Source organism: Lissotriton vulgaris, chromosome 1_1 (genome assembly GCF_964263255.1).
Source record: "Lissotriton vulgaris chromosome 1_1, aLisVul1.2, whole genome shotgun sequence".
In the NCBI taxonomy this organism is placed as follows: Eukaryota; Metazoa; Chordata; class Amphibia; order Caudata; family Salamandridae; genus Lissotriton; species Lissotriton vulgaris.
The window spans coordinates 326,851,436-326,867,155 of record NC_141685.1 but is presented as its reverse complement, the minus strand read 5'-3'; the positions used below and the strand labels follow the sequence as shown (position 1 = coordinate 326,867,155).

Here is a 15,720-nt window from a genome sequence, read left to right as displayed (position 1 = left end):
TTTTGCAATAAAGAGCATGATGGAACGTTTTTATTTGTGTCTTACCAAGCCTAAGGACCATTCGTATTGATTCTGTCCGGCTATGATGTCACATCTTGTCAGCAATGTATGGAATGCAGTAGCCAAAAATGTGCCTAACCAGGTTATTGTAAGTCACCAATGACGTATGAGACTGTTTATTATTTGCGTTTATACATTCAGAGAAATCATAAATGCTTTCTTTATTTGTATATGTGTACAGACCTGGTGGTTCTTTTTCCTTTATGGATGCATCATTTGCTACATCCTAAATACATTAGGTACCAATGTATAAACATTCTTTGTTGTAATTCATCTCTTTCATAGCTCTTCAGTTCCAGGCACAGTTACACACGTTTGGTCTTAAGTCTGCCCAGTGAGATGCCTGTAGAAGTAAAACTCATCACTGTTCTGTGATTCAGAAACTACTTGCAAATGCAGAAAGATATATTTATTTGGGATCTCAGAGCTCAGTTTCGGCTTTCAGCTTGTAATAAAGGATTCATTTAACATCTGCCATTTATTCAGGTCTGCAACAGTTCTTACAATTGATGTACATAGTTACAAGTTGGTAATTACAATTGCGTGATGTTTGAACATAACATTGTAGCTAATACACGTGGAGACAAAAGAACACAAACATCCGAACCCCATTGCATACAAAAGCCAGGAATTTATATGGATTACATACCTACAATGGATTACATAGACCATGCATAAGGGTAATAATAGCAACCATTGTAAGGATTGTTGGAAGATTTAGCCATCATATGTAGGACGGAATCTCTAAATGGTGGAGGGGTGTGAAGCGCACAATAGTGAGTTGATTTTCAGGAACAGTATGAAGTCAGTAATAGACTCAATTCTATGTCAGGACCGGAGGCCGCAAATTATGCTAATCTTTCCGTGCTTTATTGTAACAGCATGTTAAAAAAAGACAAGGGAACCCAAAAGGTATGTTTGCAGGGACCTTGGGTAGTTTCACATATTTTACAGAACAGTGGTCCCTACATATAAACAAAATAGGTTTCAAGCAAATAATCACAACACCTGATAAGTGTAGTGTTTAATGTCCAGCCGGACAAAAAGCTTTTAATTAAGCGAATTAATTCAAAATAGAAGAGGTAAGAGCAACAAAATAACAAGTGGGCACAGCCGTGACCCGCAACATATAAGACAGAACAACGAAAAGCAATGGCCAAAGGGCAAAGCTACAATAGGTCTGTGAACTTGTATTCAGTAATTACAGACATGAATTTTCAAAAAACAACCTTGCTTCTTTACAATAGTTCTTTATCATATTGCATAGGGTTTTTTAAAAAAGATCGACGACGTTTCGATGCCTATTAAGTTGTGGGCATCATCATCAGGACATAGAATTAATCATTGTTGTCTTTAAAATACTTTCACTAAGCCTTTCTGCGGGCTTAGTAGTGTTACAAATAGAAGTACGGGTTAAAGAATCATCCGTGAAAATATCGGTGGGCAGCCTAGTTAGTAAACGGCTCCTTCGCGATCAGGGTCTGCCCTGGAGCAAGATGGCTCGTTTTGAAAGACTGGTTGCTCGGTGGCATGTACGGCAGTCTGGTGATCGAGTTCTCGATCACCAGGAGCCGTTTACTAACTAGGCTGCCCACCGATATTTTCACGGATGATTCTGTAACCCGTACTTCTATTTGTAACACTACTAAGCCCGCAGAAAGGCTTAGTGAAAGTATTTTAAAGACAACAATGATTAATTCTATGTCCTGATGATGATGCCCACAACTTAATAGGCATCGAAACGTTGTCGACCTTTTTTAAAGAACCCTATGCAATATGATAAAGAAATATTGTAAAGAAGCAAGGTTGTTTTTTGAAAATTCATGTCTGTAATTACTGAATACAAGTTCACAGACCTATTGTAGCTTTGCCCTTTGGCCATTGCTTTTCGTTGTTCTGTCTTATATGTTGTGGGTCACGGCTGTGCCCACTTGTTATTTTATTGCTCTTACCTCTTCTATTTTGAATTAATACGCTTAATTAAAAGCTTTTTGTCCGGCTGGACATTAAACACTACACTTATCAGGTGTTGTGAATATTTGCTTGAAACCTATTTTGTTTATATATTTAGGGACCACTGTTCTGTAAAATATATTATTGTAACAGCAGCCATTTTTAAAACTTTAACTGTGGACCACATTTCCCAAACACCCTCGAAAACATGTTGGGCAGAAAAGAAACAAACAAGGGACCACATGCCCCATAAGTCTGTTAGCCAATCACAGTGCCATGAGCCCGATATAGTCTCTCCTCCTGTCCCTGTCCTTCCTCCTTCTTTGCTGCTCACAGCCCAAAGATGAGTGTTTTTCAATGTTTTTCTCATATTTGCTTGAGATCTGTGTGATAGTTTAGCGCGATCGCGGGTTGTCGCTAGGCGCCTGCGATCGCATGTGCTTCTTAATTATACTTGTATTTACTTGTGTTCGCTGGTATTTACATTTAGGCCCGGTAGCAAGTTAAGTGCATTTACCTGAGGTATTGTTCCCATCAGCCCGGTGCTTCCCGCTCTGGCGGCCGTTGTTCGGGGTTGTACGTAGGTCTTCTGCTGGTGCATGTGGTTGTCGTTGCAGGGGGTGTTGCGCGTTATGGCGGTTTTTGTCAGTCTCCCGCCGGCTCGCGGGTTCCATCTGGGACTTCAGTAGGGCGAGGTCTGCCTCCAGCCACCAGAGGGCGCTGCGGGACGCAAGTTTCAGCGTCTCGTTGGCATCGGGCGTGAAGTACGAGTTTACAGTTGAAGGGTTCTCGTCACTCCACGCTCGCTGCCTCTACCCTGCCTGTGGGGTCCGTATCTGGCTGGCATTTGACACTCAAGCTTCTGCTTGGGTCAGTGTGTGTGTGCTCAATTTCTGATGCCCTCTGAGTGTATTAGTGGCCAGCAGCAGGTTAAAGTAAGACCTGCGGGACACGGTCCCAGGGTATATTTTGTCTAAAAGGCCTGAGTGGTTTAATTAGGTGCAGGCGGTGTCCCTGAAGGGTGGTTACCCTCCTCCCCCTCTTATTTCATATTTGGGCCCTGCCCTTTACAATACGCTGGTTCACAGCACTATTAAGCAGTCCTTGACTGCAGAGGCTCTAGATTTGGCACAAAGGTTGTGTTTTTGGAGACCTTAGTCACACTTCTTAGATGCGTGGGCATGTCTAACCAGGCCGACATGCAGTGGGAGGAGGATCCCCTAGCACAACTGTCCTGGGACGATGATTTTTATAATGCGGTAGACGATTCTACTGGGCTGTTAAGTAGGTAATGGCTCCTATGGAAAAGCGCATATCGCAAAAACTAGAGCAGCTATGCGCTCGTTGGGCTCCCTTAGGGCCCAATGCCCCAGCTGCACCCCTTGGTGCCGCGCCTATTACCCCTACTGATCCCCAGAGTGCCCAGGGATTGGAGTTGGTCCCCGCTAAACACACTAGGATGGACAGGGTAGATCCAGAAGCTTTTGAGGGCTTACGGGAGGCTTTTGTAGCTTGCAGACTGCTGGTGGTTACTCCAGTGCTTAACACGACCTCCCCAGCCACCACTACCCCGGTTAGCCCGTCTTAAGGGGATGACGACCAGGCTGACACGAACGGAGAGCCGGAAACGTCTAGATCTTGGTGACCAGCGTTGCAGGCAGAACCCTCAGATTCACAAGGGGTGGGAGGGGCGTCGGATATTTTGGATCCAGAACTCCTCATGCACCCCAGATCATCTGAATGGACCCCCTCAGCAAAGGTGGCGAGTTACGTGGTGGGTAGAATCAGGTTTGATTGGGAGCCCTTTATTAAGGAGCTGGGCAAGTTTGTCATCACGTTTACGTCATTGGACAAGGCCCAGACTTCTATAAAGAAGGTCTTTTTGCGTCGGGTTTTCCGGAGTGGGCGGTTGAGGCAGGGGCCGCTCATCCGACCAACCTCCACACACGTCCAGGGGGAAAGGCTCCAGGCAGGGGCAGTACCAGAACTAGCAGCGGTACAACAATTTCTACCCTTCCTGCGGACGCCGTGGCAGAGGTTGTGGATTCAGAGGAGGGGACAACTCCTCTGCATCCGGTAAGTGTAACTCCGGAGGCCCTGGAGTGTGTGGGCGGCCGTGTTTCCAAATGTATGAGTCAATGGGAGCGAATCACGACCGATGCGTGGGTGTTACAAACTGCTCGGGGTTTTCAAATAGAGTTTTGTGGCGAGCCCAAACAGTTGGTTCCACTCCAGCCTATCCAGTTTTCCCACCAAGAGGCACTATAATAGACTCAGAGGTCTATACCTTACTAGCCAAAGGGGCCATTTGCAGTGCCGTATTGCATCCACCAGGTTTCATAAGCAATATGTTTCTGGTGGACAAGCCGGAAGGGGGCCAGCGCCCGGTTTCCGATGTCCGAGAGTTCAACAAGTGGTTAGTTTACCGCCACTTCAAAATGGAGGGCATTCATCTTCTCGGAGATGTTTTGTGTCCCGTGGATTGGATGGTCTGCCTCGATTTAAAAGATGCCTACCCGGCCATTTCTATTTTTCCCCCACGCAGGAGGTTTCATCAGTTTCAGTGGAGAGATCGGGTGTTCCAGTTTACATCTCTTCCTTTCGGGCTCTCCTCCACGCCATGGTGCTTCACGAAGGTCCTCCGGCCGGTCGTGGAGTACCTCCGCGAGCGAGGAACCCGTCTGATTATGTACTTGGACGATGCATTGTTACTGGCCCAGATCAGCGTTTGCTTCGGGACCAGCTGCAGAAAGCAGTCACCCGCTTAGAGAGTCTTGGGTTCGTCATAAACATGAAGAAATCTTTGCTGGTTCTGGCGCAATCAGTCACTTTTCTAGGCTTTGTGATAAACTCTGTTGACGCGACCCTCTGTCCCGGCGCTCAAACTGTCCAAGATCCGTCACGAGTTACGACGTGCTCTGGCCAAATTGATGATTCCCTTTTTGGCAAATAGCCCACATAGTGGGGCTGTTGTCCGCATCCATCCAGACGATTTTTGAGGGCCCGCTTCAATACAGGGCCTTGCAGCGCCTCAAGGCGCAACACCTAAGGAAGGGTTTCTCTTACTCCCATCCGGTTTCTCTGTCTGAGGAGGCACGGGAAGAAATATGTTGGTGGCTCTCTCACGTGGAAGTCTGGAATGGGAGAGCAATTTTTGGTTCAGCACCGGATTTCGTCATCGAATCTGATGCCAGAAGGGTCGGCTGGGGCGCGAGATGTGGAGATTTCTCCACAGGTGGCTCCTGATCTCAGCAGGAGCAGGCACTGCATATCAATTGTCTGGAGCTTCTAGCGGGCTCTTTTGCAGTTAAGTGTTGGACCAAGGAGAGAGCGCAGTTGTGTGCCCTGTTAAAGATGGACAAAGTCTCGGAGGTGCGGTATATCAACCACCTCGGAGGCACCAGATTAAGGTGCTGACGGACATGGCAACAAATATTTGGCAGTTTTTCCTGGACCATCACATGTTGTTACAGGCAGAATTTCTTCCTGGGAGAATCAGGTGGCAGATTGGCATTCGCATGACTTCAAATACTTCAGTCTCTGGAAACTGCATCCGGATGTTTTTTCACTGATACAAGATCGTTGGGGTCCTTTTTCTGTGGACCTGTTTGCATCCCGGCTGGAGATTCCTCGGTTTTTCAGTTGGCGGCCAGATCAGTTGGTGCTTGCCACGGACGCGTTCCTGCAGGACTGGATGCAGGAACAACCCTATGCAGTTCCGTTGTTCGCGATGATCATTCGGGTCCCGGCCCAGGTCAGGACGCAAGGAGCGAACTTCGTTCTCATCACACCAAAATGGAGGTCGCAAGTCTGGTTTCCAGTTCTGCTGGAACTTTCTTGGGATTTTCCAATCTGACTCCCCCACTTTCCAGAACTCCTTCTCAGTCCGGAGCACCTTCTCATCAAATGGTGCTCAGCGGAGCCCTGCAACTCATGGCGTGGAGGATTACAGTAGATGGTCCCTCCAAGGCCTTTCAGACTACGCTGAAGACCTCTTGTTCAATGCCTGGGCAGACAGCACCATTAAACATTATAAGTCCGCTTGGCGGCAATGGCGGCAATGGTGTCGTTGGTGTGTGTGACGGGGTTGTGATCCAGTGGGGGCGGACATAGTGCATGTATTGAACATCCTAGCGGGTCTGGCACAGCAATGTTTAGCCTACTGCTCGGTTAATACTTTTCGTTCCATGATTTCAGTGAGACACGTGCAAATTCAGGGTAAGCCGGTGGGGGAACACCCTTTTGTGCATGTCGGCTTTTGCGGGTGTCTCGGTTGTCCCTTCCCCCGGAACCTCACTATTCTGAACTGTGGGATGTGACTACAGTGCTCAATTTGTTTTTGTCATGGCAACATAATGAGTATTTGTCAAGGAAGAAGTTATTGGCGAAATTAGCCATGCTTCTTTGTCTAGTCTCTTGCAGGAGAGTGTCGGATGTGCATGCCCTAGATATCAAAGGCAGGGTTTTTTCCTCCCTCAGGTGTGTCCCTTACAGTGCAAAGATGGACTAAAGGCCATACGAGAGTCATTGAATACCTGGCTTTCCCCGATGCCCCCAAGTTATGTGTCGTTCGTTACTTGAAAGCTTATGAAGACGTCCTCGGAGTTCCAACCTCCAGGTGAAAGGCAACTTTTGATTGCTCTTAGAAAACCACACTAGGCGGTTTCTGATCCAACATTCGCATGATGGGTGCGATGGGTCATGCAAGAAGCAGACACCAGCCTGCAGCAGTTCGGGGCCCATTCGGCAAGGGGGGGTGTGGCTTCTAAGGCCTTTACGTTGAGGGCTCGGTTGGAGGATATCAAGAATGCGACAGATTGGTCTTCTGATTCTACCTTCAAATGGTTTTAATTTAATCCTATTATTGATGTTCCTCAGTTGGTGGTCAGTAAGCTTTAAACTAGCACAATCCAAAACCTCCAGTCCTGACATAGAATGAAAAATGTCCTAGCTATCGTAAAGGAAAGTTTCAATTCTATTAAGGACTCAGAGGTGAGGATTATCCCTCCCGGAGATTTTATTTCCTTGTTTGACAAATGGTTCAGTGATGTAACAGTTGCTTTTTCATTCTGTTTGTGTCCCTCTGGTTTGACAATGTTCAGATAGCTCATGTAGGAAGGCGGCAGTCGTCAAGGCACTACTAAAAAAACCTTCAATAGACCCTGACGACCTGGCCAATTACAGGCCAATCTCTCTTCTCCCGGGAACGAGCAACACCAGCACTCCTGAGTCGGTGGATAAGGAGTTGGTGGTTGACGGTGTCGAAGGCCGCACTGAGGTCGAGGAGGATCACTGCCACTGATCCTCCCGCGTCTAAAAGTGCTCTGGCCTCCTCCACTTTCAAGATACACAATTAGTGGTGTCCCTTTCTCACCCAAGCCAACAACCTGCGGACCTTTACAACTGTCTGACGCAGATACAAGGATGGATGAACAGTTCGTCTTTGAAGCTTAACGGCTCAAAGACTGACATTCTCCTCCTTGGTCAGAAGGGGCCCTCTTTTCCACAGAACATCTGGCCTCCCTGTCTGGGCCCGCCCCCGGACCCCAAACCTGAAGTCAAAAGCCTGGGTGTCTGGATCGAAAAAGACTTATCTTTCTCAACTCAAGCAAAAAAAGTCGCCGGGACCTGCTTTGGGCTCCTCAAGTCGATTCGTAAGATCCTGCCCCTACTCCCTCCCAACTCACAAAAACTGCTGGTCCAAGGCCTGGTACTATCGAGGCTCGACTATAGTAATTCCATCTACCTAGGCGCTCCTGAGGCCACCTTGAACAGACTACAAAGGATCCAAAACGCTGCCGCCCGGATCCTCACTAACACCCCTGCCAGGGCCTCAGCTAAACCAGCCCTAAAACTCCTCCATTGGCTCCCGGTAAGAGAACGTGTGAAGTTCAAGGCCCTCTGCCTGGCACACAGATTGCTTCAAAACAAAGGTCCCCCAATTCTAAGGAGATTCATTAAACCTTATAAAGCCCCAATATCCCTACGTTCCGATAAGGAATATCTTATCTTCACTCCCAGAGTGAAGAAGGCTCGGACAGGTGGAAGGCGTTTTCTGGTCCACACTGCACGCCTTTGGAACGCCCTATCCCGCGATCTTAGGATAGAACCCAGCTACCTACAATTCAGAAAGCGGCTGAAAACCCATCTCTTTCCTTAAACTCTGACCCTGTCCCCCCCCCACTCTGATCCGCAGCTGTACTGATCCTAGCGCTGGGATACTCACGGGTGACTACGCGCTTTATACATTTTTTAATAATAATAATAATAATAATAATGTCTTTCAATGGCAAGATTTGAGATAGTATCTTCTTCTTGGATTCCACGCTTGTGTTGTGATATTCGTTGTTTGGCCAGGAGCTGATTCTGGGAAACAGGAAGGTTGAAGGCTGATGTAGATGGGCATGGCTCATGCTTCAAAAGAGGAAGGACAGGGACAGGAGAAGAGACTATATCGGGCTCATGGCACAGTGATTGGCTAACGGACTTAAGCTAGTGTGGTCCCTTGTTTGTTTCTTGTCTGACAAACATGTTCCCAAGGGTGTTTGGGAAATGTGGTCCACAGTTAAAGTTTTGAAAATGGCTGCTGTTAAAATAAAGCAAGGAAAGATAAGCATAATCCTTGCCTCCGAGTCCTTAATAGAATTGAAACTTTCCATTACGATAGCTAGGACATTTTTCATTCTCTCTACCGAGTGAGGAGAGTGTTCAAGAGTGGCATAAATAACTCTAAAGATGCACAACTTGAAGGTGGCCTGGTAATCTAGCTGGTAGATATTGGCCAATTGACTGAGGAATGGTGTACTGTGCAATGAGGCAGCACCATCATGAATAGCTTTGGTGATGGTGCAGGTTGTGCAGTATTCTGCAGGCAAAACAATAGATCTTGTCTAGCGGGGAGACGTCAGGTGGAAATAGAAGAAGAACGTTTTTATGCACCTCTGCAGAATTGAACAGGCTCTTAGGTGTAAAGGAGGGGGGGGGGACAAGTTCCTGATATCAAATAGTTGGAAAGAAGAAGCAGTAGAGGAGATAAATGATTCCAGAAGCATGCACACGGGAAACTGATCTACTACTGAGAGTATCTTGCAGGGGAGAAAGCTGTGTGTATCAGCATACGACTACATAAGAAGAGAAAAAATATATTATCACTAAAAGAGGTAATTTTAAGGAAGAATAGGCCCGGGAATTGAGCCTTCATGAACGCCAGCAGGGAGGAGGGTCTGTGTTGAAAGCAAAGAACACTTAGGGCCCGATTCACAGAACTAACTTAAGACAAAATTCTAAACTTACTACTTTTAGTATTCACAGAAGTTAGGATTTTGTCTTAAGACAGACTTAAGTTAGGATTCTGTCTTAAGTCTGTCTTAAGACAAAATCCTAACTTCTGTGAATACCAAAAGTAGTAAGTTTAGGATTTTGTCTTAAGTTAGTTCTGTGAATCAGCCCCTATGAGACTGAAAATAACCATTCGGAGAAGGTAGAAAAGAAGTCTGGCACCTTATATCTGAAGCACAAGTATGCTGTTAGCATGGCAGGTGATCAATGGTGAAAGCTGCAGAACGAAGCAGGTGAATAAGAATAGTCACTAGTCTCTGGACACTGCAGATATTGTATGACTACAAGAGAATAGCTGTGCCAATGCATAGAATGGAGCAAAGAAGACCGAGAGATTGTTGTACTTGAGAACATCATGCTTTAGGGATGGCTCCCAAGTCAAGGTCATCAATGATCTTTAGTTCTATGGCCTCTATTTCCTCAATGGGAAAGAAGTTGTTTCTGCTGGTTGCTGGAGCCCTTCATCATTGGGTGGGAGAGTCAGTTATTTGCTGCTTGCATGAACTGCGGGTGGTATTGGGTGTTTCTTGTCTTCATCAGGAGCAATGCCATGTTTTTCATACTAGATTTGAAAATGAGATCCAATTCCACCAAACCCTTCCTTCTTGTAGGTGGTTCAGTTATGGTGCCAGTTTGGACTGGAGCTTTCAGTTCTGTGGACATCTTTGCAATTTTACTTGAATGAAGGATGGGCCCTTGCTAGAACTGGCCCTATGAGCCAATCAGAGTGTCTTGAAGTCAGAGTCCTGTATGAGGGTTTGGTGGCATGATCAGGCTGAAATGGCAGTGATTTTCTAATCAATCAAGGTCACAGAGCTAGAACTAAAATGAAGAGAGGTGTGTGAGAGTTATAGAAGTTAGTGATGTGTATGTTTCTGCTGAAAATAAATATGGCATGGTAGTGGGGAAAAGAAGTATTTTTAACGTGCCTTGGATATTGAGATAATAAGTCATAACCATGTTGTGAAAGAAGACGTACTGGGGTGCATTTGGAGAACTAATCAATCTATCATGTATTTAGAAGAGTGCAGCTTGTCACCCTAGAGGCTCTTACTGCTGGTCTCATTCGAACAGCCAACTAAGGAAGGAGTAAACACTCAAGGTCCCTCTCTGTTGGTACCCAGCAAAGATCTCAAGAGCATAGAAGAGACTGTAGGACCACAGGAGAGATTGAAAGAGCACAGATGAGACTGATGAGTAACAGCACAGAATGTGTGAACATAGCAGAAACACCCAGAGCACAACACAGACTGTCAAGGCACAGACGTTGTAAGCAAAGCATAATGCAGACTCATTGAGTACAGACCAGTCTGCCAGATGCAGCACAGACTACTATAGCTCAGCTGGCAATGCAGGTGTACCAGAGACACAGCAGAAGTATACTTTAGAGGAACCTTTACATGTGAGCAAGGCACAGGCTGCAGGATCATGACCAAGACTGCAGAGGCACATCAAAGACTTCAGAAGTTCCAAGTGCAGAATACAAGATGACTGAAGAAACAGAAGGTGCACAGGAGGAGCTTATCATACAAAAGACTACAGAAGTATTCATGAGCAGAGAGGTAGAGTAGGAAAGCTCTAGCGGACCAAAGAGAGCAGGAAATCAGCAGTATCTATTTGTGAGCACTCCTACAGTCCTCTTTTCCCCCTCTTTTTCTGCTAAACCTTTTAGAGGTCGGGCCTTAATGTACCAAAATATGGTAGAAGTTTTGTGGATCCCTGTGTCTGCACGTGTTAGCACATTAGCTTTGCAAATACTTGCTGTATATAAATTCCTGTAATTTATATAGCACATTTCCATTTATATTAAGAAATAGCATACAGTACACACCTTTTTGGATAGCTCAGTTGTACTATTTATTTCTGCTAAGCTTCATCTTCTCATGTGCGATTGCAATACTGTAATAGTGCTGAAACTTGACCATCAAGATTGGAATTGGTATCACTATCGTTAAGATGGCCGCCATTGCAGTCAACGCTGCTGCCACCTTCCCAAAGTTGGTTATTGGAATCACGTCTCCGTATCCCACAGTTGTAAGGGTGACCACAGCCCACCAGAAGGCCGTATAGATGTCTAAAAACTGGAGTTCAGACAACATGTATTGGTTTGTAGCGTAATACTCTGCGTAAAACATTAGTGCAGAAAAAAAGATTGTTTCAAAAGCCAAAACAAGCATCAAAATAAGGATCTCCTTGATAATGGATCTAAGTGAACCCAATAGGACCCTGATGATCAAACTGTCTTTGAAAAGCATGAAGAATTTAAGTAATCTGAAGATGTAACTTATACGCACAAATCCAAGAACTATCCATAGAATAGCTACCACTTCATGGTTCCCCACAGCAGAAAACTCAATGAATACAGGGAAAATGGAGATAAAATCATTAATGTTCAGGATACTTTTCATAAATTTCTTCTTGTCTGGACAAAAGGCGAAGCGCAAGCAAAACTCAACGATGAACCAGACGACACAGAAGAGCTCCACAAAAAGCAGAGGGCTGCTGCGGGTGAGTTGTAGCTGCACCCAGATGCTGGTGCTAGCATTGGGGAGGTGAGTTACTGTGGACCGTGTGACGTTAGCCTCGTAAATATACTGGTCTCTTGTCTCTGAGAAGAATATCATGATGGCTCCTATGGTGATGAGTAGGGAGACCAGCATCATGCACTGAAAAGAGGAACATAAGATTTTTTATTTCATTTTGTTGTATTTTATTAGTACGTTTTTAAAATATATCGCAAACAATATCTGTATAAATCAAAAACATCAGTCATCATACAATGGAAATCACGCTGTTAATCAATAGAAACTATCCAAAAGACAACTTATTAGTTCTTTTCTGAAACTCCTCTATCAAGACCGAGGTAACCCAGAGGTTGCTGCTATTATCACTCTGAGGTGTGGCTGCTGCTTGATTTTTGTTTTAGTACATTTTACAATTTCCTCTAATTTAGCTAGACTTTGTGGGTTATGAGGCTCCTCAGAAATGACAACACCAATAATGAAATTAATTAATTAATTAATTAATTGTGGGTTTGTAATGCGCTAGAATCGAGTATCTCTGAGCAGTAGACTGCTGGGGAACCCGTCCTGGCTTTCCCTGTGAGATGGTCCCTGCTGGGTATCTCCAAGGTGAAACCAGGCATCCCCGGCATATGTGGGGAGGCCGTTGTGGAGATGAGGCAAGCTTATGCCCAGAGCTGCCGAGTGTGATCCCTGGTTAGAGTAGGCACCGAGGCGAGAATTATCGAGTCCACTGACCCTGGTCCACGATCCTGCCGCGTCGGGAATTGAACCCTGGTCCTGGGCCGTCCTCTGCTCTCGGTTCTGCCGCCTCTAACCAGTGAGCCACACCACTCCACTCAAATAATAATACTCAAATTAATGTCCCAAACTTTAACACAGGCCATACCGAGCTCTAAATGAAATGATGCAACCCCTAATGATTGTTTTAGCCATAATTTCTAATGTAGATGATCGAGGGGGCTGCAGGATCATCAGCCCTCCGGTGATATCTAGAGTCATATTGACGCCGTGTTGCTACCCAAAATAAAATAAAGCAAAAGGTGGGAGCAGAGCCTTTGGAGAAGCTATGACCCTTTAGAGGACGCAGCCAAAACAGAATAGGACTACCTGAATCACACCCTGAAAAATCAAGAGGTTAAATCCTCTCGCAGAAATGCAGATGTGCAACCAAACAAAAAACTGACTGGTTTTGGAACATCTCTCATATTTTTGCCTATGCTGAGCTTTTAGGAATCAAAAGTCAATGCTTCTGGTGAATTACCCATTACCAGAGTAATTGCACATGGCAGAACCTGCTATCAATAAGTTAGAAGTCAGTTTTATATCCTGTACCCGATGTATCTCAGGGGCATATTTACAAGCCCCTATCGCCAATACATCGTCACCTTTAAAGATGTTGTGGTGGCAATACAGGCTTTGCCTTATTTACAAAGCAGTGTTAAGCCACTTAACGTGTTTTAAGGCCCCTAGTAAATAAGGCACCCTTTTACGTTATACTGTGAATGAAAGGGAAGGGCAATGGGTGTTGCTGTGGGCGTTCCACTGCAACACTCATTGATTTTGACGCTACCCCATATTTACAAGGATGGCGTAAATATGAAGGAGGAACGGCAAAATTAAGACCATGGAAAACCTGGTCTTACCCTGGCTAAACGAGGAGAAATATTTACTTTCTCCTTGTTTTTCCGGTTTTTATGTGTGCTGCAATGTGCAGCAAAAAACACAGTTGATGGACAGAATGCAGAACAATGTCTTACATTCACCCCAGTACAAAGATATGGGCCTAAATCCATAGTTTTTTTGCACTCCACACCACCCTAGGTCAGACACTGGCTATATGCAAATCAGCCTTGACCCTGTGCCTCATGGGAACAGTCCAGCCCGAACTACCAAGCCATGTCTTTCCTAGACCGGAATCAAGCATCCAAGGACCGGTTTCTGGCATTCCAGCCGTCTTCATCCCGGCTTGCTTGAATCCAGTGGTGTGGAGAGCATGGGACTCACGTCTGAGCATACTCATCCCACTCGGGGTGACAAATGCAAAAACCAAGAAGGCTGATAGCCAGAAACCGGTCCTTGGATGCTTGATTCCGGTCTAGGAAAGACATGGCTTGGTAGTTCAGGCTGGACTGTTCCCATGAGGCACAGGGTCACGGCTGATTTGCATTTCCCATGCTCTCCACACCACTGGATTCAAGCAAGCCGGGCTGAAGACGGCTGAAATGCCAGAACCCGGTCCTCGGAAGCTTGTTTCCGGTTCCAGAAAAGGCATGGCTTGGCAGTTCGGGCTGGACTGTTCCCAAGAGGCACAGGGTCAGACAGATTTGCATATGGCCATGTCTGAACTGGGGTGGTGTGGAGTGCAAAAAAACGATGGATTTAGGCCCAGATCTCTGTACTGGGGTGAATGTATGACATTGTTCTGCATTCTGTCCATAAACTGTGGTTTTTGCATTTGTCACCCCGAGTGGGTTGGGTATGCTCAGACGTGAGTCCCATGCTCTCTCCACACCACTGGATTCAAGCAAGCCGGGCTGAAGTCGGCTGGAATGCCAGAAACCTGTCCTCGGAAGCTTGTTTCCGGTTCCAGGAAAGGCATGGCTTGGCAGTTCGGGCTGGACTGTTCTCATGAGGCACAGGGTCAGACTGATTTGCATATGGCCATGTCTGAACTGGGGTGGTGTGGAGTGCAAAAAAACTATGGATTTAGACCCAGATCTCTGTACTGGGGTGAATGTATGACATTGTTCTGCATTCTGTCCATCCTCTGTGGTTTTTGCAATGTGCAGCAGACATGGAAACAGCAAAACGTCTTTAAGTGTTTATGTGCAGGAAGGTGTTCCTTCCTGCACATAAACAATCATTAAATTTTTTTTTTACATTTTGCAACTTCTAAGTGAGCTACATTAAGCGCACACATAGAAGTTTCAAATTGCCATTTCAGAATGTTTATGCGCGGGTAGGGACACCTTCCTGCACAAAAACAATTACTCACCTCAATGCAGGCACCCTTGTGCTACACAGCCAAATTTAGCCCTAGAGAAGGGGGAAACACAGGGCTACACCATATTCTGGTAAATATAGTGCAGCCCTGTGTTTCTAAAGTGACGGAGTGTGTCGTTAGCCTTCTTGGCTGAACGACACGCTTCACCACTTTCCTTGTCAGTGCTTTACGTGCACACATACTAGTGCTTAGCCCCTAAAAACTTGTTACTCAGTGATATCAAATGAACTAACATGAGGGGATAGAATAACATCCTGTGGTCCAGTACTCAAACTTAGATTCACACCATCGTCATACACTGATGATATATTTTCAGAAATAAGACTATGCAGCCCAAGACTCTGCCCAATAACCTGTCTGACCTCCAACTCTGATTTGAAGGTCTCAGTGGACAATACTTTGAATGCTGCCAATAGAAACAACAAATATGGACCTTCACACAGTGGCAGTTGCCACCTTCGGGGAGTGGTGAGGCAGGCAAATGGAAGGTGGGTGCTGGTGCATGCGGCCCAAAATTACATCAACAAAATTAAGGACATGCATTACATTATCGTAACTTTAAGAGCAGCACCAGGATTGGATGGAGCAGGCTTTCTCGGTGCTTCAAAGAGCACTAGATGCCTTTGCTCAATCTCAACCCAGCAAGACGGCTGGCCAAAGGGACATGCACACTTTAAACATAAGTACCCTGCCCATATCTTCTTTCTGCTGCTTCCAGTCTGTAGCTGTCTTGTCGCAGTCCTGACGCTTGGCTCTGGACGAGGTTATTGAAAAATAAAATGGTAATACATTAACTGTATTACAATTTTATTTTTCATCTCTGGGGCATGAGACATTTCA

General features: G+C 45.7%; 1 protein-coding gene across 1 annotated transcript in view; it reads right to left on the bottom strand.

Moving 5' to 3' along the window:
- Window positions 1–9,823: 9,823 nt before the first annotated feature.
- The window catches only part of LOC147747122 (voltage-gated potassium channel KCNC3-like), a 136,204-nt gene continuing 130,307 nt past the window's right edge, over window positions 9,824–15,720 (bottom strand). Inside the window, exon 3 of the mRNA XM_086952375.1 lies at window positions 9,824–12,017. Within this exon, the coding sequence (XP_086808501.1) occupies window positions 11,205–12,017 (813 nt within the window). The 3' untranslated portion in view covers window positions 9,824–11,204. The remainder of the gene's footprint in view (window positions 12,018–15,720) is intronic.